This window comes from Rhinolophus hipposideros (genome assembly GCF_964194185.1).
Source record: "Rhinolophus hipposideros genome assembly, chromosome: 10".
In the NCBI taxonomy this organism is placed as follows: Eukaryota; Metazoa; Chordata; class Mammalia; order Chiroptera; family Rhinolophidae; genus Rhinolophus; species Rhinolophus hipposideros.
Window position 1 is genome coordinate 9,607,469 of NC_138056.1, and position 22,522 is coordinate 9,629,990.

The 22,522-nt window shown below is 42.3% G+C and overlaps 1 protein-coding gene across 2 annotated transcripts; it reads right to left on the reverse strand.

Annotated features, from left to right (window-relative positions):
* Nucleotides 1-2,127: 2,127 nt before the first annotated feature.
* LOC308503507 (membrane-spanning 4-domains subfamily A member 8-like) lies at nt 2,128-17,074 on the reverse strand. Of its 2 annotated transcripts, none has more exons than XM_081062792.1 (7): nt 16,841-17,074; nt 15,864-16,086; nt 13,767-13,892; nt 10,260-10,319; nt 9,101-9,229; nt 3,478-3,591; nt 2,128-3,295 (listed from the first exon to the last, which is right to left on the reverse strand). In XM_081062792.1, exons 2-7 carry the CDS (start codon nt 16,080-16,082, stop codon nt 3,188-3,190), a joined length of 756 nt encoding a protein of 251 aa, XP_080918918.1. In that variant the 5' UTR covers nt 16,083-16,086; nt 16,841-17,074; the 3' UTR covers nt 2,128-3,187. The 2 variants fall into 2 exon arrangements, with proteins under 2 accessions (XP_080918918.1, XP_080918917.1); XM_081062791.1 differs by having other exon boundaries at nt 15,864-16,083; nt 16,841-17,021.
* Between the last annotated feature and the right edge of the window lie 5,448 nt (nt 17,075-22,522).

Sequence of the window (22,522 nt, forward strand, 5' to 3'; positions counted from 1 at the left end):
GTCTGCTTCGTTCACCACTGTATATCCAGCACCTGGCATGCAATCGGCACTTCATGTGACTCAACGACTGAGTGAAGGGATATGTAAAGGATTCTTTCCTGGAAGTAAGAGGACACTTTTCATGTTAGGAAATAGTCAGTGAACAGCTATTTTGTGCGGAGCCTTATCCAGAGCCCGGCAGAGAGCTTGGAGCTCTTGAAGACATTGTGTGCACCCATGAAAACCGAATCCATATGAATGGTACAAACTGTGGGAAGTAAGAGTCCTGGGAAGGAAAAGTCAGGGTGGTGTGAGACGTAGCCTGGCACTGGGATGGGGTGGGTGGGGTCTGGGGCACACATGCCTTTCCTAGACGTGACATACCTCCTGATATTATAATGTACCTTCCAAAGACTGAACAGACTTTCCCAATGTAATGTCCCAAAGTTCTTAGGGAGGTTGGGAGGAGCTTTAAATGCTGCAAGTGTGAATTAGCTACTGTGAAACATAAAGTCACAGTTCTATTTTAGCTACAATACAAAAATCAGAATTTTTTTTTAGTCAAGGAAAGAAAAACCCCTGCACGTTAAACTGCACGTCATTACTGCTAGGTCACACTGTGTGCCTCCTTTCTTGCTCCCACCACAGGCCTGCGTTTCACGTGGATGCTTCTGGCTGTAGGAAACAAAGACAGTCTCCTTGTGAATTGGCCTTTGAACTTGCCAGGTGGAGAAGATGGAGGTAGGCATATCGAGCAGGAACTAGAGTGGTCTCTTTCATAAGAAACCCCAAATTAGACGACGATGAGTCCTGGGGTGCAGGGCCAGATTGGAAGGCAGTATGTACGCTGAGCAGTGTTTTTGTGCACCGATTAGATCATTTGAATCTCACAATCTCACTTGAGATTTGAATCTCAAGCCACCAGGAGACAGTTTTGAGTACACAAGCTGGAAAGAGGGCCAAAGGCAGTGCAACGGGGAGCCATGTTTGAGGCATGAGAGGAGAAAGAGGAGCGGGTGTAGGAGAAGTTGGAGCAGAACAGCAGACAGTGTTTTAAGGAGAGAGTGGCTTTCTCTTTAAAGAGAAAGAGATGGCTTGTGGGACGTTGCAGTGTGAGCACACAGTTTTATTGCTTACAGGAGACAGTGAACTGTCACCCCAGGTTGGTGAAGGGGCCCTTTGGGATGAGAGGCCTAGCACAAGAACTAATAAGGTAGGTGGTAGGAGAGTGAGGGGACTGTTCCAACAAGCCCCATGGTGATTTCAGCAGGGCAGGTGGCAGATAGCAGGCGTCACCTCTCTGGAGAAGCACCAGGTGTATGAGTAGATGCTTTCTCTGCGATGACTCATACTGTAGGAAGTGAGACACATCTGGACCATTTGAGTTGACCCACAGGTCAGACAAGTCAGGAAGGATGCTCTGAGAACAGAGTGGAGGATTAAGGTTGAGGATTAGCGATCTGTAGAGTGAGAAGGTGTGGAATTGGGTGGGGTAGTGAGAGGCAACAGTAAAGAAGAAGATGGAGAGAGGGCCAGATTCACTCTGACCATCCAGCCCTCTGAGAATGATCCAAACAGGCCAGCCCCTTTTGGGAGCCCAATGTGCTAACATCTCAGCTTACAAAACAGATAAGTGAAGTGCTGGTCTAGAACCAGTATATTACATGCCCATATTCCATTTTTATTGGCTGTGATTTCCTAAGGCACACTCAGTTCTAGCAAATGAAAACCCATTGGAGGCCTTGGAACCTCAGCCATTCCTGACGAGATGATGGGCAGCCGAAGGCTTCCTGGTCAGAGAAGAAGCAGGCGCAGAAGGAGAAGGAACTGTGAATAATAGCAAGCCACTTAGAGGAAACTTCTTAGATAAAGTCAGAGCTTAAAAACATTTACAAGAGTAAAATCATGGTCTGTAGTCAGCAACAACAACAAATCATTGCAAGGCTTCTGTAGCAAAGAGAAATTTGATGGCACCTGGACTTTAAAGATTATTGCTATAATCTGTTGCCATGTAACTTTTTGGAAACCAATTGGCCGTAATGGATAACAATATTAAAATTAATGTGTGCAAATCTAGAAGTTAGAGACTTAGCCATTTCTCTTTGAATTAGTCCCCACCTTTTATAAAGAAAGATATACTAGCCTCATAACTTTGGAAGTTATCTTAAGACAATATTTATTCACAAGAACTATTGCATCAGTGGTAAGAGTATATAAAAGATACAAAAGAATTGATCATTTTATTGGATGACTCACTCTTTCCAAAGGTCTTCCCAACAGTGTGGTTTCTTATTGCATTAAAAAAACAACAAAATGCTCTCTCCTTTTATGACCCACTCAAAAGTGGCTTCCTTAACCAGGCTTGTTCTCTGCTTTCCCCATCACTGCCAGAATAGAGCACAGCCTTCTCTGTGTATCCCCACATTCTGCTTTGTGTTAGAGGAAACTGCCTGAATGTTGTCCTCTCTGTGAGGCCAGAAGTGCCTTGAAGTCATGGGTTTTGTGTGTTCACGCTCCTCCTGCCATGAATAGAAGCTTGAACATATCAAATGATCTGTGCATGTTTATTCAATGAGTGAATGATTGAAACAATGAAGCTTGGGTGGTCTAGACATCTGTTCCTCTAACACACAAGCTCACACAGGTAAGCATATGAATATGTGCACACAAAGACCCCACAGGTAGATGCCCTAGGAAGGACCTCTTTGTTAAAATCCACTTTAATTCCCTGCCTCCTTTTGCTGCAATGGTCGGATATAGCTGAATAAATATTTCCATCTGCTGACTGTGGATGGAAACTTCCAGAAAGGAAGTTTAGGAAAGCAGATGTACATTTTTCTATATTTTTGTGTTTTTCAAGAATGAATAACAATAGGAAATTTTTATACATAAAAATAATGTCATTTATATACAAAGCAGCTCAAATTGTTATTATTAAGTGCATAACAGTCAAAATACCAACTTTTTGGTTTGTTTTGTGGATTTCTGACACATTTTGGAAAAAACCTTGAAGTCAATTAACACAGTGAAAGAGTTAATAAAGCAACAGCACGAATGTTCAGACTGAATTGAATGAAGTCAGGATGCAGTTGGATGAGACATTGCCCTTAAATTGTCAGGGAAGGAAGAAGCTGAGTTTCAGAAGCCCAGAAAAGGGTGGTCTTCTGTTGGTCCCAGTGAAAGATGCTTCTAGAACCTTTGGCTGTGCTTATCTGGAGCCTTGGACCTCACTGGAATACATTGTTGGTAGTGGGTTTGCTGGTTCTGGGATGACCACGGAGTTTGCCATATAGACATTTGGGTAGACCATGCCCACCTGGAAAACACAGGCCCATGAAGGGTGCTAGTAAGGGTGCAAGAAAGAGTACATGCACGGAGGACTTTAGACATTCTGGGACTCCTCACGTTCTTGGGCAAGAAGGGGAAGTGTGAAGACCACTCTAGTCTCCACCCTCTTTGGGAAATCTTTCCACCCCTGGAGGAGCCTCCAAGACTCACACTGTTGGGTGAATAGCAGACCAATTGGCAGCCAAAGTGGGCAGATGTGGACGCAATGCAGAACTCCAGGAGGCAGAAGATGAGCAGCACGCCAGAAACAGCCATTCCAGGGGCCTGCAACCAGAAGGAATCGGGAGTTCCTGACTGCTGCTCCAAGAGTCCAAGGTCTGGCTCTCCGTGTGGCTCTGCAGAGGACCATGGCTTTGAGGAAGTCCCCTAACTTCACCTCAGCCTCATGGAGAAAATATCTCACCAGATTTTTGTAAGGGTCAAGTGTGTCTGTAAGAGAATTGTTATTTTTACATTTATTATCGGTGTTTCTCTAAGGGAAAGGATAGTTGTTGTTTAGGGAAACACCTTGATAACTTGTTTCAGGTATAGGGGATGAGACCTGAGGGTGTGGTCTGGAGTCAGTGAAACAGTGAAACTGTTCTGTGTAGGAAGTGAATAGAAACTTGGGGTTCTGGACAAGCCACAGAGAGGAAAGTGAGATGGTTAGAGGGGTAAGATGGGACTGACCAACATGGCAGGAAAGTGGTGGCTGCAGAAAAAGGCATCCTAGGAGAAATTAAGATTTACAGAATGGGGATGTCTAATCTTCAGTCAGCAGGAGTTTGCTGGGCTTGGATGTAAACTTCCACCATCCCTCTGAACCTTTAGAGAAAGTTGGCTGCTGAGGGAACCTTCCTGGCTTATGAGAGTGGCATTTTGTGGAGAGAAATAATTGGAGCTGTCTTTAGCTTAGCAAGAAGAGTTCGTGGAAGGATCTCCATTTGAACTATTTCAGCAATAGTAGATTTCATCTAAAGACCAGGAGACATCTAAGTCCCCTTTTTGCGGTTCTCCAAGAACACCCAAGAGAATGGGGTTTCCCATTATATCTGTGGAGAGAGTTTGGGTAGAATCCATTTGATCTCAAAGGACAAGGAATGAATAACCCCAATAACCATTTAGATTCCAATTACACAAGATAATAAATACGAGAGTAAAAGTGCAACATGGCAGGTACCAAATGCTTGTCAATTCTAATCTTTAAAACGGCATTGTTGATGGTTGGCTGCTTAGAGGTTTCCCTTCTGGAGAGACCCCGCCTTAGCACTTTCCTTCTCCCTCTCACCTTAGCAAGCATTTATTAAACATCTGTTTGGTACACATGGCTGAGAAAGGATTCTGAGAGGCACAATCTAGTGAGGGAGGCAGGTACAGATATAGATAATTATCATTCACATCAGACATGGTAAAAGCTATAACACAGCCAAAACAGTGCCCCAGGGACACTAAGAAGAGACAGATTCATTCTTGCTAGAAGATTTAGAGAGGGAGGGTGTAGGACAGGGTGTCCCAGGCAAAGGGAAAGACAGGATGATGATGTTTTAGTCAAAGAACCATAGAAGTTCAGGGAGGAAGGGCCTTTACAAGCGATGCTAGTCCTTTTCAAATGTGTTTTTAACAACAAAATTCCTTTATAAATAAAACCTCTCAATGTAAAGGGTTTGGGGGGGGGTTGGGTGAAAAGGTGAAGAGATTAAGGAGTACAAACAAAAATAGTCATGGGGATGTAAAGTACAGCGTAGGGAATATAGTCAATAATATTGTAATAACTATGTATGATGTCAGACGGGTACTAGACTTATTTGGGTGATCACTTTATAAGTTATATAAATGTCTAATGACTATGTTATACACCTGAGACTAATATAATATTGTATGTCAACTGTAATTGAAAAATTAAAAAAAAATTTAAAAGATTGAAAAGAAGAAAACCTTCCATGAGGGAAAAGGCGTCCCACAAGCAACATAGATATTTATTATTTGATGGGCATTAATTCATGCTTGTGGAGCCCCTGGAGTGCCCCATTCCTGGGGTCATCATTTGCAAAGCTGTGATGAAGTCCAGCCCCCCTTGTTCAGATGGGAGGACTGAGCCCAGAGATGGGGTGGGTGGTTGGGATGGGGGAATTCTCTTTCCAAGATCAGACATTGGCAGAACTGAGATTAGAAGCCAAGTTTTCTGAAAAATTACTGCTCTCTCCACACCAGGACACTGACTATGCTTCTGGTATTTGTTTGATTTTGAACCTTTCCCCATCTTCCTCTACCTTTTGCTTCAAAATTTGCTTCCTAATGTCTTACACAGGGCAATCTGTGCTTCCTTGGTAGGTTCTTTCCCAGCAGGAAAAAAAACCTAAGTATTCATCAATGCCTGCCTCTCCCAGTGGGTTGGAGTAGCTGGAGTTCAGGATGACTGAGGGATTCAAATGGGCGTGAGCTGAGGGACATGGGGAGTTGGAGCCAGATTTCTGGAGAACAGGAAAGAGCTGGCTGAGGAAGTTGGACTTTAATCCGAAAGCAACTGGTAGCCATAAAATATGTTTGGGAAGGGAAGATTTAAAGGTACTTTTGGTAAACGACATGGGAGTGGTTGAGGATAGGTTCTCTGGGGAGAGGCTTTTCTTAGGAATCTTGGAGAGGAAAGTCCTGGGGAGGCCCTTCTGATTGAATACGTATAGTAGTTAATGGCGACCATCTGCCACGTACAGACCACACCTGGTGAATTCATTTATTCATTTGACAGATGTTTCTGGAGTGTCAAATACTGCCAGGCATGGTTCTAGGTATATAACATAGTGATTAGACATTTATATAACTTATAAAGTGATCACCCGAATAAGTCTAGTACCCATCTGACATCATACATAGTTATTACAGTGATGAATGAAATAGAGAAACATGCCTGCCTTTATGAAGCTTATCTTATAGTGGGAGGAGACAGACAGTAAGCATAAAATGTAATAGACCAGCAAACTATAGAATTTGTTAGGAGATGTTTCAGACTATGGAAAAGTAGATTGGGGGGGAGGAGGAGAGAGGTCCTGGGATAGTGTGGGTGGATGCTTGTGACTTTAGGCACAGTTGTTCAGGAGTGTCACTGAGAAGGTGATCACTGAGTAATGGCCTGATGGAAGTGAGGAAGGGAGGGAGCCTTGGGGATATCGGAGGGAAGAGCATCCCAGGCAGAGGGAACATTCCAGGCCTGAACGTGGCAACATGCCTAGTGTGTTTGAGGAAACATCAAGGATGTGAGTGAGGCTCTAGTGGGGAGAACCAGAGTGTACCAGAGGACCAGTGTCTTGAGGCCACTGTAGGGAGGTTGGTTTATTTTTTTTTGGGGGGGGAGGGGTTGGTGGTAAAATGGATGTAGTGAAGGTTTTGAGCAGAGAAATGATCAAAATCAATCACTGGCTGCTGTGCTATCAACAGCTTCAAGGAGACAAGGGTGGGAACAGGGAGAGCAGTTGGGGGGTTGTTGCAGTGACTGAGCTGACAGGTGGTGGCAGCTCGGGCCAGCGTGGTTATGGAGAAACTGGTGAAAATGGCTGGATTCTAGATGCATTTGAAAGGGGAAACCAGCAGGATTCCCCAAGGAATTGGCTGGGTCGTGTGGGAGAAGGGGGTGGGTGGGGTGGGGTTAATGATTTCGTCAAGGTTTTGTCCTAAGCAAATGGAAAGGTGCGATTTCCATCAACCAGGATAAGGAAACCCGAGAGAAGGTTTAGGAAGTAAAATCTGGAGATCAGATTTGGATATGTTAATTTCAAGATGTTGAGTGGACAATTGGATACAAGACACTGGAGTTTGGGGGAGAGGTTTTGGCAGGAGCTGTGCATTTGAAGTCACTGTCACAGAGAAGGTATTTTAAGTCACAAGACTGGATGAGATTGTCAAGGCAGTAAGTGTACAGAGAAACAGAAGACTGAGGACTGAGCCTAAAGGATTGGGGAAAAGAGACCAACCAGCAAAGGAGACAAAGAAGAGAGCAGACAGTCAGTGTAGGTGGAAGGGCACCATTACAGAGTGGAACCTGGAAGACATGGGCAGTCCATCAAAGAGGAGGAATGACTGGGGACCTTGAGCAGTGGAGGTTTTTGGAGAGGTGAGGCTGAAAGTATGGTTAGATTGGGTTCAAGAGAGATTATGAGAGGAGATAATTGGAGACAGCGAGTATAGACAATTCTTTTAGGGATTTTTCTGCAGAGAGGACCAGAGAAATAGGGTGGTAGGTTAAGTAGGACCCAGAGAAGTTCGTTTGTTTTTTAAGATGAAAGAAACAAAGAGTGTTTAGATGCTGATGGAAAAGCTCTAGTAAAGGGGTAAAATTGATGCAGGGGAGAGGCAGTCGGGGGGAAAGTGGGTGGAGAGAAGAACTTGGAGTGATAACATTGGGTGGGTGGGAGAGGACAGGCTCTGTTGTGCAGATGGAGAAATTGAGTTGATGTGGGACTCGTTTATAGTTGCACTTTTCAGTCCAGTAGCCACGAGTCCCCTGTGGCTGTTGAGGACTTGAGATGTAGCTAGTACCAAATTGAGATATGCTGTTAAATGCAAAATACACACTGGATTTCAAAGGTGTGGCAAAATATTGAATTAATAAATTTTCATATGGATTACATATTGAAATGACATTTTGGATATATTGGTTAAATAAAATGTATTATTTTTAAAGGTTTTTATTAAAATATATCTAACATATAATATTATGTAAGTTCCAGGTACACACCATAGTTATTCAACATTTATAGACCTAAAGAAGTGATCATCATGATAAGTCCAGCGACCATCTGACACCGTACTAAGCTCTCACTATATTACTGACTATATTCCCTATGCTGTACATTACATCCCCATGACTTGTTTGCTTCATACGTGGAAATTTGGACCTCTTATTCCCCTTCACCTTCCCCCTGCCTTTTTAATTTTTCTATTACTGTTGACATTCAGTATTATTTTTTATTAATTTCAGGTGTATGGCCTAGTGAATAGACATTTATATAATTTAAGAAGTGCTCCCCTGACTAGGCTAATACCCACCCGGCACTATACATAGTTATTGCCATATCATTGACTAATATTCCCTATGCTCTACTTTACATCCCCATGATGATGATTATTATAAACAAAATGTATTAATAAAATTAATTTCACCGTTTTATTTTTCTTTTCTCATGTAGTGACTAGGAAATTTAAAATCACATACATGGCTCACATTATATTTCTATTGGACAGTGCTGGTCTACAGCACGGGATGGCAAATTATGGTCTGTGGGCCAAATCCCATCCTGCCTATTTTTGTAAATAAAGTTTTATCAGAACACAGCCATGCTCATTCGTTTACATATTTTCTCTGGCTCCTTTCACACTATAGGATAAAGTTAAACAGTTATAACAGAAACTGGATGGTCTGCAAAGCCTTAAATAGTTGCTCTCTCTGGCCCTTTACAGAAAACCTTTATCTATAATAATGGGCAGGAAGGTGAGCGTGTGAGTAGAGGTGCAGGTTGGTGGGTACATGAGCATTGTCTGTAGAATTGCATTTAATTTTCTCAACAATGTCATCAGGTAGGTACTGTTTTATATATGGAGAAGCTAAGACTCTGAAAAGTCACGTGCTTAGAGTAACACAGCAATAAAGCTACAGGTCAGGGACTTCAAACTCCATTCTGATTCTGACAGCACCACCTACAATGCTTGGTGAAGAAAATTTGTGGTCAGGCTCTTCCCAGGGATTTTCTAAACATAGCTGAAACTGGAAGCCAGAGGAGTATTAGTTGAGGAGAATACTTACCACCTGCCAGTAAGGATAGTAGTCGGGGTAGGCAAACTGGTTGGTGATACTCATATCAGTGATGAAGAGTATGATTCCAACCACAGAACAGATTGCACTGATGATGTTCAAGCCCAAGCTGCCATTCAGCTGAAGAAGACACAGAGGGTCAGGGTGAGACAGGAAAACTATTATAGCTGAGATAAGCAGAGACACACATTAAGTGTTTCTTAACATGAATCCCCGGGACCCTAGTTTGCAGCAAGTAAAGAGGTGTTCTGTGCAAAAAAGGTTGTGGTTTTTTGGGGGGTGGTGGTGGTAAATTAACTTTGAAAAAATCTTTGGTGCAAGACTCCTAAGAGTCTTTAACAAAAATTATGGATCTTCCAGAGAGGGGACTACTAAATAGAGATTTTCCCCAAGTTTACCTAACCATCTTCAGAGAGTATCTCGTGGGAAAAGTGGTCCCCAAAGTGGTAAACACTCGACCCATTTATCCCATAGGAGATAGGCAGAAGACTTGGCCCCAGTGTCTTGGGATGCAGCAGGCTTTGATGCTCCATGACTCTGGGCCATGTAGAGATATGCCCAGAATTTTGAGCTTCCCTTTGGAGATTTTCAAAAAATCTCATCTGGTGTGGAGACCCAGCCATACTGGGGCCCCTTGCCTTAGATAACCTATTTGTGAGAGAAACAAAGGTACTTTCTTGGCCCACGGTTAGCAGACCATAAAGTCTTGTCCATGTTGATTTGCAGAGCTTGGTTGACTGCATTCCTGAGAGAAGCTGGGGCCTGCAGAAATGGCAGGAGGCCGGCTCTGTGAGCTGCAGGTACTCTCAATTTCCTGCTCTGCTGGTTGGGGGCCCTGGGTCCCTGGCAGCTTTGTGTCTCCTGCTGTAAGGGCCTCTTAAGAAAGTTCTTCTTCTGTCTTCACCCTCTGATGTGTTAACTAAGGTGTGGCCGTGTTGCTCTTCTTTGCCCGAATCCTCTGGACTCTTTCCGACTTGTGACTCTGGCCAGGTTTATGTGGTCCTGTACATGAGTGTGAGTGAGAATGAGTGTCAGTGCCCTGTGTCAGTGCAAAGATGAGGGAGGGATTGTGTGTTAACCTTCTTTTCCCCTTTGTGTGTCTCTCCTATGGGTCCCCAGCTGGGAGAGCCTGTCTCAGGATGTGACTTACCAGGCAAGTAGACCTTGGCTGATTTTCTGCTGATACTGAGAGGGATCCTGAAATGATGAACTGGCACAAAAGAGAGGGAGTTTAGAAAGAGGTCAGAGGTCAGGTTAGGGTCCCCATCTTCAGGCTTCTGTAGTTCTGGTCATACACATATTCTCTCGCACATCATAGGCTCCTCTGCTGGGACCTCCAGCTCAATATGGGGAAAAGAGTGAATGAATGAATGAACGAATGAGCTGTTTTGCACCACATGACAGGATAATGAAGTGGGATAAATATAGGTTTTAAGATCGAGCAGAACTGGTTTAAATCCTGTCTTGAGACTTATATAATCTTGGTAAGTTATTTATTTCTCGAAGTCTCTATTTCCTCACCTAAAAAATGGGAAAAACTATATGTCATTGTCAGGAGATAATTTGTGCCTTGCGTCTGGCATTTGGTATATCTTGCACATGTAGATAGTAGATACTCAATAAGTACATAGTAGATACTCAAAAGTTATTTCTTTCTTTGTCGTTTATTTTCCCATGTGCACATCTTGTTGGCTTCCCATTTTTATCTCAGGAATCAGTCAGATCTAGGGTCTCTGGAAGGAAGAGGGAAGGGGCCACCGCCTCCACTGCTTTTAGGTATAAGCCCACCGTCAGTCCTTGCCTGTCTATATATTTCGGTGAGTACGTTTTAGCTAATCAGAAAAATGCTGCATCTCTACAACGTTGAACATCAAATATAAAGACAGTGGGGTAGACTGTATGCATTTATTTCAACGCAGCTCTTCAGCAGGCATAGTGGCTGACGGGATCACCTGCTGTCAATGTAAACAGTGGTCTGAGGCTGTCAGTTAGGGTTTGATAAGAGCTTTGCTAAGCACTACTTGGAGTGCTTTTTTTAACCTTGCCTTACTTACCTGCGTGATGGCCCATCAAGCACTGTTATTATTCCCATTTTACAGATGGATGACTGAGGCTTAGAGATTTTAAATTACTCACCTAAGACCATCCAGCAAATAGCAGAGCTGAGAATCAAACCCATGTAGTTGACTCCAGATCCTAGATTCTTACCCCTCATCCTATAACCCCTTCCTCTCACAGTAGACGCACGTACCATGGAGTGGAAATGGGTATTTACAATGAAAACTTACTCTAGCTGCCTATGCCTTCTAAGGCGAACGCCATTTTTCCTGTAAATGGAAAAATAAATCTCAATCTTACACCCTTCTGTTTAGAGAGCGTTGATGGGGAAGGAAGGGAACAAAAGGCTGGACTTCTGATGTCCCTGCTGGTCCTTTTGAGGTGCCAAAGGAGATGGGCCTTTGGTTGGAGAAAGACATTAATGATCTTGAGGAAATAAAAAGAGTCAAGAAGGCAACAAACAGCAAGACTGTCCTGCAGAAAAAAAGGGGATGGATCATGAGGGCTGACGGGAGCTGAGTGACCTGGCGGAAGGCAAGATGGCCCAAGAGCTGTTTGAGATGCCCGGGCAGCCACTGGGCACTTAAGAATACTCATGAGCGTCTAGCACTCACTGGCAGCTGTTCTGTGGCCGTGGTGTTAGTCCTCTCCATTGCCCCAAACGCCACTACAGTCAGACACAGGAGCCTGTGGCTGAGGGGAAAAACAGGTGCTGAGTTCTAAGTCTGAGTCTGGGCCGAACAGAGAGAACACCTCAGCTCAAAAGATAAGACACAAAGGGGAACAAGAAAGAGCAGGTACTCAAACAAAAACGCTCCCAAGAACATAAGCCCTGCAGACGATGTGTGCATGTGTGTATGAGGGTGGGCCATACTCTAGGCTATTTTATTTATATCTCATGGGATAGGGTGACCTGGCTGACTTCCAGGTGACTCTGGAGTTTTGTTATGTGTGAGAAAAGCTGCATTTGAGTCATAGTGTGTGTCAAGTGACGGACCATAGAACAGCAAAGAGAAAAAGGAGATGGGAGAGAGGGGAGGAGAAGGAGGGATTGAGTGCACGCCTGTGTGTGTGTGTGTGTGTGTGTGTGTGTGTGTGTGTGTGTGTGTGTAGGAGGAAGGACACTAAGGAGAATGCAAAAGAATCCAGAGAAGACAAAAGACCTGTGGTTTTTAACCCTTTATGGAGTCACAGATCACCTTGAGAATCTGATAAAAGCTATGGACTTTTCCAGAAAAAAACCAAAAGAACCCACAATTAACATACCAAATAGTTTGCCATAATGGGGACTCTGAAGCCCATCTGTGACTCTAGGTTGAGTCCCCACTGCTTAATGACTGTTCTATGGCTGGGCAGCCACTCTTAACCCTTGGTGGAAATGTTTTTCTCCTGGAGCTCAGGCTGTGGGCCTACGTTGAACAACACTCCAGGGCTATTCCCAATACATCTTTTACACATTATTTTTGTGTAAATTAGTAAAGGTGCCACCTCTAGGCTGATAAACTAGAAAGAGGTTCCCTGATTTCTGAGGTGGGCCAATTAGAAAAGGTGCCCACTCTGGGAGTTGGCACCTTACAGGGTTGTTGCTTGGTGTTATGAGCTGAATTGTGTCCTTTCAAAATTCATGTTTTGAAGTCCTAACCCCCAATACTTAGAATGTAACTGTACAGATGGTCCCTGACTTATGATATTTTGACTTATGATTTTTTCTCTTTCTGCTGGTGTGAAAATGTCTAATTTAGTGGAAACTGTCCTTTGAATTTTGATCTTTTCCTGGACAAGCAATATGTTGGACAGTGGCAACAAGCCACAGCTCCCAGACAGCCATGTGATCACGAGGGTAAACAACTGATACTCTACAATGTAGTATTAAATGCATTTTTGACGTAAGTATTTTCAGTTTACAGTGGGTTTATTGGGATGTAACCCCATCATAAGTTGAGGAGTATCTATATTTGGAGACAGAGCCTTTAAAGAGGTGATTAAGGTTAAATGAGGTCATATGGGTGGGCCCTAATCCAATATAACTGGGGCTCTTATAAGAAGAAATATTAGGGGGCCGGTTGGTTAGAGTGCAGTGCTCATAACACCAAGATCGCCAGTTCAATTCCTAAATGAGCCAGTGAACTGCACCCTCCACACTAGAGCGAAAACAATGACTTGACTCGGAGCTGATGGGTCCTGGAAAAACACACTGTTCCCCAATATTCCCCAATAAAAAAAAAGTTGAAAAAAAAGAAGAGCTATTAGGACAGACACATAGACCCCATCCTGAAGACACAGGGAAGAACATGGCTATCTGCAATCGAAGGAGAGCGGCCTCAGAAGAAACAACCCTGCTGACACCTTGACCTTGGACTTCCAGCCTCCAAAACTGTGAGATAATAAATGTCTGTTGTCAGTCACCCTGTCTGTGGCATTTGTTATGGTGACCCTCGTAGACTAATATGCCTGGAGAACAAGGCCTGAGCTGGATGCACACCCCACATGCTCTCTGGGCTGGAAAACTTCTGCCACAAACTACGCAATTTAACACGGCGGTCCTGAACGTGTCGGTGATTTCTGGGAACTCACTTGCAGGGGGACTCCCATTACTTACCCAGATGCCTCCCCAGAAAGGAAAGCCTCCGTAGAATGAGACAGCTGTGTAGTAGTACCCGTGAAGCAAGGTTCCCATGACACTGCCGAGGCCGATGTGTATCAGGCCAATTAGGATCTGGATGGCCTGTCAGGACAGAGCCACAAGCTGAGACCTTTGTTTCTGAGGCTGGATCCTGCATGCCACCCCTCACCCCCTTTCTGCCTCCTTTTTATTCTAGTGAATTGTTTGTCTTCTTGGTCTAAAAAGTAATAATGGAAAACGTAAAAATGAAATAAAAACTTCCCATAATTTCTCCCCCCAACCCCCCAAAGGAAACAACCACTTATATTTTGGTGTTTAACCTTCCATTATTATTTTCAAATATGCGTATATACTTTGATAATATGAAATGACTCTGCATATTTAACTTAATATTTCATTATGAAGACATTCCCCACGGTATTAAATATTCTTCAAACATATGCTTTATAAAAGGTTGCCCAGATTCTGTCGTGTGGATGTTCTGTGGGCTAATAGGAACAGAGATATCAGGTAGGTAAGATTGTTTCTATGTTTTCATATTATAAAATAACACTGGGATAAACATCCTTATGATAAATCTTTGTGCTCCTCTCTTATTTCTTTGGGATGTTGTTATGGATTGTGTCTGCCTCTACCCCATCAAATTAATATGTTAAAGTTCTAGCCCCCAGTCCCTCAGAAGTGACCTTATTTGGAATAGGGTTGCTGCAGAAATAATTAGGTAACATGAGGTATATTGGAGTAGGGTGGTCCCTAATTCTATATACTGCTGTCCATTTAAAGAGAATGCCATGTGAAGAGACACACATGTGCACAGGAGAACGCTGAGCCTGGAGTTTTGCTGCCACAAGCCAGGGACCTACCAGGAGCTAGGAGAGAGAGGCCTGGAACAGATCCCCATCTACCCTCCCCCCCACATCCCGCCCAGCACCTTCAGAGGGAGCACGGCCCTGTGGACACCTTGATTACAAACAGTGGCCTTCAGAACTGTGAGACAACACATTACTGTTGTTCTAAGCCACCCAGTTTGTGGTACTTTGTTATGGCAGCCCTAGGAAACTAATATATATATTCTTGCCCAGATGGTATACTACAAACACGGCAGTGAATACAACTATATTATTTCCTTAAATTTACACAAATGGTGGCAAATTATATGGAGTGTCTGCCCTTATTTTGTTTTGTTTTTTCCCATTAATGATTTATCTTGGGTGATATGTCCATATCATTACATAAGAAACTGTTTTTTCATAGTTCCACAACATTTCATTCTTTGGATATACAATACACTGATTTAACAAGTATTATATTGATAGATATTTTGGTTGTTTCATTCTTTTGCTATCACACAGCATGCTGCAATAAATAAGCCCATACACATCACATTTCTCATGTGCACAGTCGTATCTGTAGGACAAAGTCTCAGAAATGATATTATTTTTATTTACGTATTTATTTTATTGGGTATTTTTAAATTTGGCAGGTACAAATCCCTCTCCACACAGGCTATATCGATTGACACTCCCACGAGCAACGTGTAAATAGGGTGGAGCCAGGATTTCAGCTTGGGCAGCCTGGGTCAGAATCCACGCTTGTCATCATTAGGCTATGCAATGACATGGGCCTCCCTTTGTCCTACCCAGGACAGCCTTTCAGGGGGAAAGTCATCATGAACTCTTACTTTGTTGGTTGTCTAACCTGCTGCTTTTGTTCTTCTTCGGCAAAGATTCTTTTTAAGCACATTGGGTTTAGACTCCCCCTGGTGGATCGCAGAACCCATTTTCTTCCAGAGGCCACACAGATCAGCATGGATACTGACAACGGGACCAGTGTTCCCATTTATTACTTTTATGTTGCTTTTCTTCGTCTTTCCTAAAATGCCTAAGTTAGAAAGTATAAGGCCGCACACCGAGGCCCTGGTGGTGCTGCACAGCTGAGCTTTCTAATAGACCTGAGCTTGGCAAGGCTGGGTCAGCTCCAATCCTGCTTGCTGGGTTTGGAACTTCTGTATTTCCAGACCTCCTCCCTCCTCTGACTCCAGCCCCCTGGTCTGCAATGTGAAATCTCACTTACCCCTAAGGTTTTGCCGTCTTTCAAGGCTCTCTGGGCAGGTTGCACAGACACAGATCTCTCCAAACCAGGTGGGTTCCCAGGAATTAGGTGGACTTGGGGCTGGCTGCATGGATACAGGGGCACCTGAGGCATGCCCCCCGGGGCCACAGGATACCCGTGTTGGGGTGCCACCACAAACACAGAATTGGCCATGGGGCCTGCTGAAATCGTTGAACTCATGCTGCTAAAACATAAATGTGCTAGAGTCGTCACTCACATAGGCACTAATGTTTACATTGATAAAGGACTTTGGCTGTCATTAACTTGTTTGAGCATCTCAACCCCCTAGGAGTTACTTAATCCTCTTTTAGAGATATCAGGTACCAGTTATAGGGCACTTATGAAGTGCCACACTGTCAGTGCTTTACAAATACACTTCCTTTAATCCTCACACTTGCCCAGTTTCACAGATGAGGAAAGTAAGGCCTAAGCAAGGTAAGCACTACGGAGCGCAAAGGCTGTGCCTTTTTCATTCTTGTATTTCTCCTCTTGCCCAGTTAGCATGGCGCTTTGCCCTACTAGTACTGTCTGATAACAAAACTTCAGAGCTGGAAAGTCTCCTGGAGAACATTGAGTCCAATTCTCTCAATTTCTGAAAAAGGAAACTGAGGCTGGGAAAGTGGACGTGAATTCCCCTAGGTCCCAGTCATATAAATATTAGTTAAATGGAGATCATTATCCTCAAAGGAAGCCCATTGCCAGTGCAGTACACGTTCATTGGGTCTCAATTTTCTTGTGCATTTTGTTTGGTTTTATTATAAGAACTTTTTTTTTTCTTTTTCTTTCTCGTTTTCTGGAGCAGACCCCAAAAAGCTAGTACAATCAACCCTGCCATTGGCTTTATTCAACACCCAGATTTATCATAAGTCTCATTTGGCAGATAAACCTTATCAGCATCCTTCAGTTATCCATAGAAATCATTAATTAAGCATACTCACTTTGCTCTCCCAGGGGCTAGGTCTCTCTTGCGCCTCTTTCTAGTTCTTGGCTGTAGGCAACTTATTTTTCCCGAGAGAATGAATGCACTGGGTTCAGTTGGTTGAGTGATACATTTGAAAGATCCAAAGTCCTCTCCACTTTCTCCTAGGTGCAGGCCAGGTCACCAACTGCTCAGAGCTCAGCTTCCCCACCCATATTTACTTCCTGTATTGGCCAAGGAACCAGTTAAATGCAATTCAATTGGGGCAGTGCTTAAGAGCTCTCTGTGTGGAGAAGAAAGGGTTGTGCTTGGTGCCCTGGGAGACACAGGAACAAACTGGGCCCTCGGGGGTAATGTATATAGCTGCCTTGCAAGACAGAATGACAGAAACACCACAGGAGAGAAACAAGAGTCCCCTGCAGGAGAACAGAGAAGAAACTGATTTGTTGGATTTGAAGAGATTAAGGAAGACTTCAAACAGAACGTGGAATTTTGACATCAATATACTGCACGAGAAAAGGGGAGTCACAGGATGTGAAATGAGAATTGCCATCAACTTAAGTCCATTTTTATCTGAGTCAGCGCTGGTAGAAAATCAGGAAACACCCATGGGTGGGCACCCAATGTACCTATGATGTATATCAAGTGAACTGAACAGACAAAATGTTCAAGAACTGCTGCTCTAGGCAGTATCTTGATGGAATAGTTCATGACACATTCACCTTTGTACTCCTATTGGCATATAATAGACACTGAACAAATGCCTGCTGTATGAACAAATGAAGCTGATGAGATGGCCAGAACTTGGTGAAAGCGTTGATAGAAAGAATATATTTACAGGTAGAGGGTATGGAGGCGGGCAAAGGCAGGGAGAAGAGAAGGCATAGGATATATTTTGGGTGTGGTGAATAGTGGTTGAAGCATTTTGTGAGTGAAGGACTTTGAAATAAATAAGGATGAAAAGGGAGACAGAGCCAAACTTTATGTCTATAACTACTTTTTTGGTTCAATTTCTGGATTTTTGTCCCTCAATTTTTAAGAGTTCTTTATATATTAGGGATATTAACTCTTCATCTGTGATATATTTTCTCCAACTTTGACAATGTCTTTTGATTTTGTTTTTGGTGTTATTTTAATGGTGCAAATAAAAAAATTATGTAGTAAAATTTATCAATCTTTTGCTACTGGATGTAATTTTATATTTTTCCCAAGGCTACCTAGTTGTCCCAGCACCATTTATTAAATAGTCTACCTTTACTTCAGTGATTTGAAATGCCATCTTTGTTACATGTTAAATTTCTATTATTTATTTGGTTCTACGTCTGGTCTTTCTCTTCTATTCCACTGGTCTATTATCTATTCATGTATTAGTTTAATAATGTTTTTTAAAAAGATTTTTATTAACAATATAGCTAATATACAATATTATATTAGTTTCAGGAGTACACCATAGTTATTTAATATTTGTATTTCTAAAGAAGTGATCACCATGATACACCCAGCAACCATCTGACACTGTACCATGCTATCACAATATTGTTGACTATATTCCCTATGCTGGACATTACATCCCCATGACTTACTTGTTTTGTACTTGGAAATTTGGACCTCTTTTCCCCTTCATCTTCCCCCCCACTTTAAAAATTTTTAATTACAGATGACATTCAATATTATTTTATATTAATTTCAAGTGTATAGCATAGTGGTTAGACATTTATATAATTTAACAAATGATCCCACTGATTAGTCTAGTAGCCAGCTCCCTTAAGTTTCAGCCCCTGATAAAACCTTGTGCAGTATGTAAGTTGGGTGAGGCAGGGTCTCAGGGAGTCACTAGAGTGGGAAGAGTTGTGGTCAGCAGGTTAATGTAGATTATGATTTGGGGCCAGTGCTGACCCTGGAGCTACTCAGCAAGTCTCAGTGCACACCGAGGCCAGTTACCGCCAGCCTGGGGCCCATAGACTGATAGTTTTCCAAGAAAAAGTGCAACGTGGGTGGGGCTGGCTGCTCCCCGAGAAAGTGCCTCTGGCATTGGGGGAGTTTCAACCACCACACGGAGGTTTTGGGCCAGCCCATTTCCTGTCTCCATCCCAGTCTTGACGTGGCTTCTTCTTTATATCTTTAGTTATAAAACTTTTGTTCAGCTAGATTTCAGATGGTTCTCTAGGTTTATTGTTCTATAGTTGTAATTTTAATGTGTTCATGGAAGGAAGAAGGCACAGTATTTATTTACTCCACCATCTTGGATCTCCAATAATGTTTTAATTATAGAGGCTTTGTAGTATGTTTTAATGTCAGATAAGGCTAGTCTCCCCTCATAATTTTTTCCTTTTCACTATTTTTCTGGCTATTCATGCATGTTTCTTTTTCCATATAAACTTTAGTATTAATTTGTATGCCTCCATAAAATAGCTTGATAACTTTTTGAAAAGATGAGTCACATGAACCAATCTGCCTTGAATAAAGTAATAAGAGACATCTAAATGGGGACATAGAGATTACTAAACTTGAGTTCTTTGGGGACCAGCCTTAACTAGATATTTTAGAGGACAGAATTGTCCACCTTTTAAATGAGTTCTCAGAAATGGTACCAACTTCATAGAACAAAACTGAAGACATACAGAAAAGAGGATTGTTGTCTAAACCTACCATAGCAAATGCTGTTCATGCCTCATCCATACCCCCTTGGCCCACTCTGGAAGTCATCATCAGTTTCCATACCTACAGATAATTCCTACCTCTCTTTTCCTGCGGATGCTTGGTTATGGTGAGGCCAAAAATGCTGGGAAGTGAAAAGTAGGCATTACTGGATAATTACTCTAGCTTCTTTACCCCCCAAAAGGATAATCCTGAAATGAATCCAAACCCTTAGAAAGTCCTTGAAAAGATTGAGCCCCACTTCCTCATAACAGGAATCCATGCATCAATGCATACTTTATCAGCTCTCTTTCCTTCTTATATCACTTTTCTATTCTCTCACAATAGCCAAATCTTTTGGGTCTTTTATTTTGAGAAACCCAAAATAAGACACGTACTCCTTGGTTTTTGAAATAACTACCAAGAATAAGAGAATAGAAGACTCTAAAGACCAAAATAGATTATGGAGGCTGTATATCTAGTTTAACCCTCCCCAACCTCCAAATGATGCTCAAGTCCCTTCTGTGGCATCCTTGCCAGTGCTGAATGCTTCCAGGAGTGGAGAACTTGTTGCTACTGTAAATTATCTTGTTACAGAAAGGTGGTGAATGGATCATCTTCCCCTATTGACCTATAGATTTAGTCAGTTGACACTGATCACACCCACCCTGAGTATGCTGATAGCTTATGCATATTTTTGTTCATTCTTGCACCACTTGGAGTCCCAGAAGTAAACAGAAGGCAGTCTTAAACTGTTTAATTGAAGGTGGCTTAATGAAGGAACTATTTATAGAAATGTGGGCAGGGTCATGGGGACGGAAAAAGATGTTGACACACTTGGAAACCAATAATAGATGAAAGCTATTCCCCTAAGACTTAAGGGACCAGGGGCATGAACCATGTTACTGTAGCAGGAAGAGCTGTAACCAAGGACGTGAGCTGCCTAATAGGAGTTGAGGCCTTAGCTGGGGAACTCAGCGACTGCCAAAACTGTGACCAGAAAAGGGAGGGTGAACTCTGACTTCTCTCTCCTCCTGGCTTCCAATTTTATTGGCTGACCATCAACAGAAGGATCAGAACCAAGGAGTGTACGTGATGTTGTGCTCATAGGCTGTAGAGCACGGAGCAGGGCAGGGCAGGGCTATGCTGGCTATCTTTCACCTGTTTCTCCTGATCTCCTCTCCATCCTTCTCCAGTCTATTATGTCCCTGGGGACTAATATTTATATGGATTTCATTAACAGGCACCCTTATCCTCTGGCTTCCAATTGTTTTCAAACAATTGGACACCCTATTAGGAGACTGGAGGAGAGAAAGAGCAAATTATTTAGTATCCCAGTTTCCTCCTTGTGCTGTTGCCAAGGGCTGGTGGGTCCCTTGACCAAAGGTCACCACTCATGTTAGTGGTCCTCTCCATGTGACTGTCTCCTCCGTGAGGTCTGGGGAATCATTCCTTTCACTTGCGTATTCATGCTTAGAGGATTATGATTTGCATCTCCTCTGAACAACTTTGGGATATTATTCTATCAGTTGTGATTTCTCTACACTCTGCCTTTGTAGAAAGGCTTTGTATTAGATGTCCCTCAAGTTATCCCATTTGAAAGCTCCATCTCAGTCTTACCTGTTACCTGACTGCTCTAAGGGCAGAAAATGAATCTGGATGGGCAAGTGGAGACTTGTTTACCCCTTTGGTCTCCCCTCCCTTGCCATAAATTGAGGCAAACATGATACCTATGACTCTATAATTTTTTATTTAAAGGAAGAACTTGGAAGCCTAGTAACACAGGACTTCCAGTAAGTACATGACTACTTGTCTTCCCCGGAGAAGGCTTGGCTCATAGAAAGCTCCAGGCAACAGTGTGAATATGATTTTTTTTTCTATTGAGTGGATACATTTTTCTACTTTCTCTTTGGATAAAAATAAGTGTATATAGTCTCCAATTTGCCCACTAATTAAACTTTTTTTTTTTTTTCACTGTTAGAGCAAGTTCTTTTTCCTTTGGTGAAAGTTCTTGTGAATTGAGAGATGGGAGTGAGGAATCTACGAGGAGGTTAGGATGCCAGTAGAGACTACAGTCTTTTGATTCAAAGTATTAGATGTGCAAGACCTGCATATTTGCCAAGAAAACAACATCAAAGAGAACCAAGGTGTACAGAGGTAAATCTGTTTAAGTTCTAGAACTGTTCAATTTGACTGCCTAGATTCTCCTGTTCCCAAAATAAATGCAAGAGTTTCTAATTTCTAATTTCTAGTTCTAAGATTAAGATGGGTTGATGAAGGATGGAGATGGAAACATGTCCTTTAGAAGGTTTCCTTTGAATTGGATTGATAGTCCATCCTTGGAGGGCATGAAAGAATAAAAGTTGTCAAGTCTCTCAGAGCAGTGGAGCTCCAGTTTGATTGGTTTCAAGAAACTAGCCCTTATATGCAAATATAAGGCAAAGGCTTTCAAAAACCCCTAAGAAGAAAAATAATAAGAAATTATATAAGAAAATTTCTCCATTCTGGGATAAAATTATATGCTCTGTAGTCACTGTTTACAAAGAAAGGCAGATAGTGAATTACACTCTGTGATTTGTACAAATATGTTAAATAGTTTAAAAAATTGGTTGTCAGACTAAATTTTGTAATGATTTTCTACCTGGAAAAGATACTTCCCAAGTGAAAATCTAAATAACAAAACTGTGGTTTACAAGTAAAGATTACACTTGGAAATTGTAAAATGACATAATGTGTAAATATTGTATGGAATAAAAGTTTAAACAGGGTTTAGTTTTTAAAAGCATAAGGCTTTTTCTATCCCTAAGAATTTTTTAATGAGAAAAAAGACAATTTAACATTGGGTATGATGGTCTCAGCTTCTCTGCCTAGTTATAACATAAAGAATAAAAGCTTGAAAATTGACAACTAACTCACAATTAGTAGTCATAAAGATGAGATTTAAAAAAAAACCAAACATATAGGTGACTGCAGCATATTCTTTTTGTTGTTGTAGTTATTGAATGCAGTTTTATTACATGAAGTTAAGTCTCACATATTGGGTTATATAGGGAATTCAATTTTT

What these genes read in the sequence shown, in the direction of transcription:
- LOC308503507 (XM_081062792.1), bottom strand. Translation starts at nt 16,082, where the DNA reads ATGAGTTCAACGATTTCAGCAGGCCCCATGGCCAATTCTGTGTTTGTG. An exon ending in AGCCAAGGTCTACTTGCCTG is followed by an intron (nt 9,230 to 10,259) that starts GTAAGTCACATC and finishes TGTCTTCTTCAG; the next exon opens with CTGAATGGCAGCTTGGGCTT. An exon ending in TCTGCTATTCACCCAACAGT is followed by an intron (nt 3,296 to 3,477) that starts GTGAGTCTTGGA and finishes TGTGTTTTCCAG; the next exon opens with GTGGGCATGGTCTACCCAAA.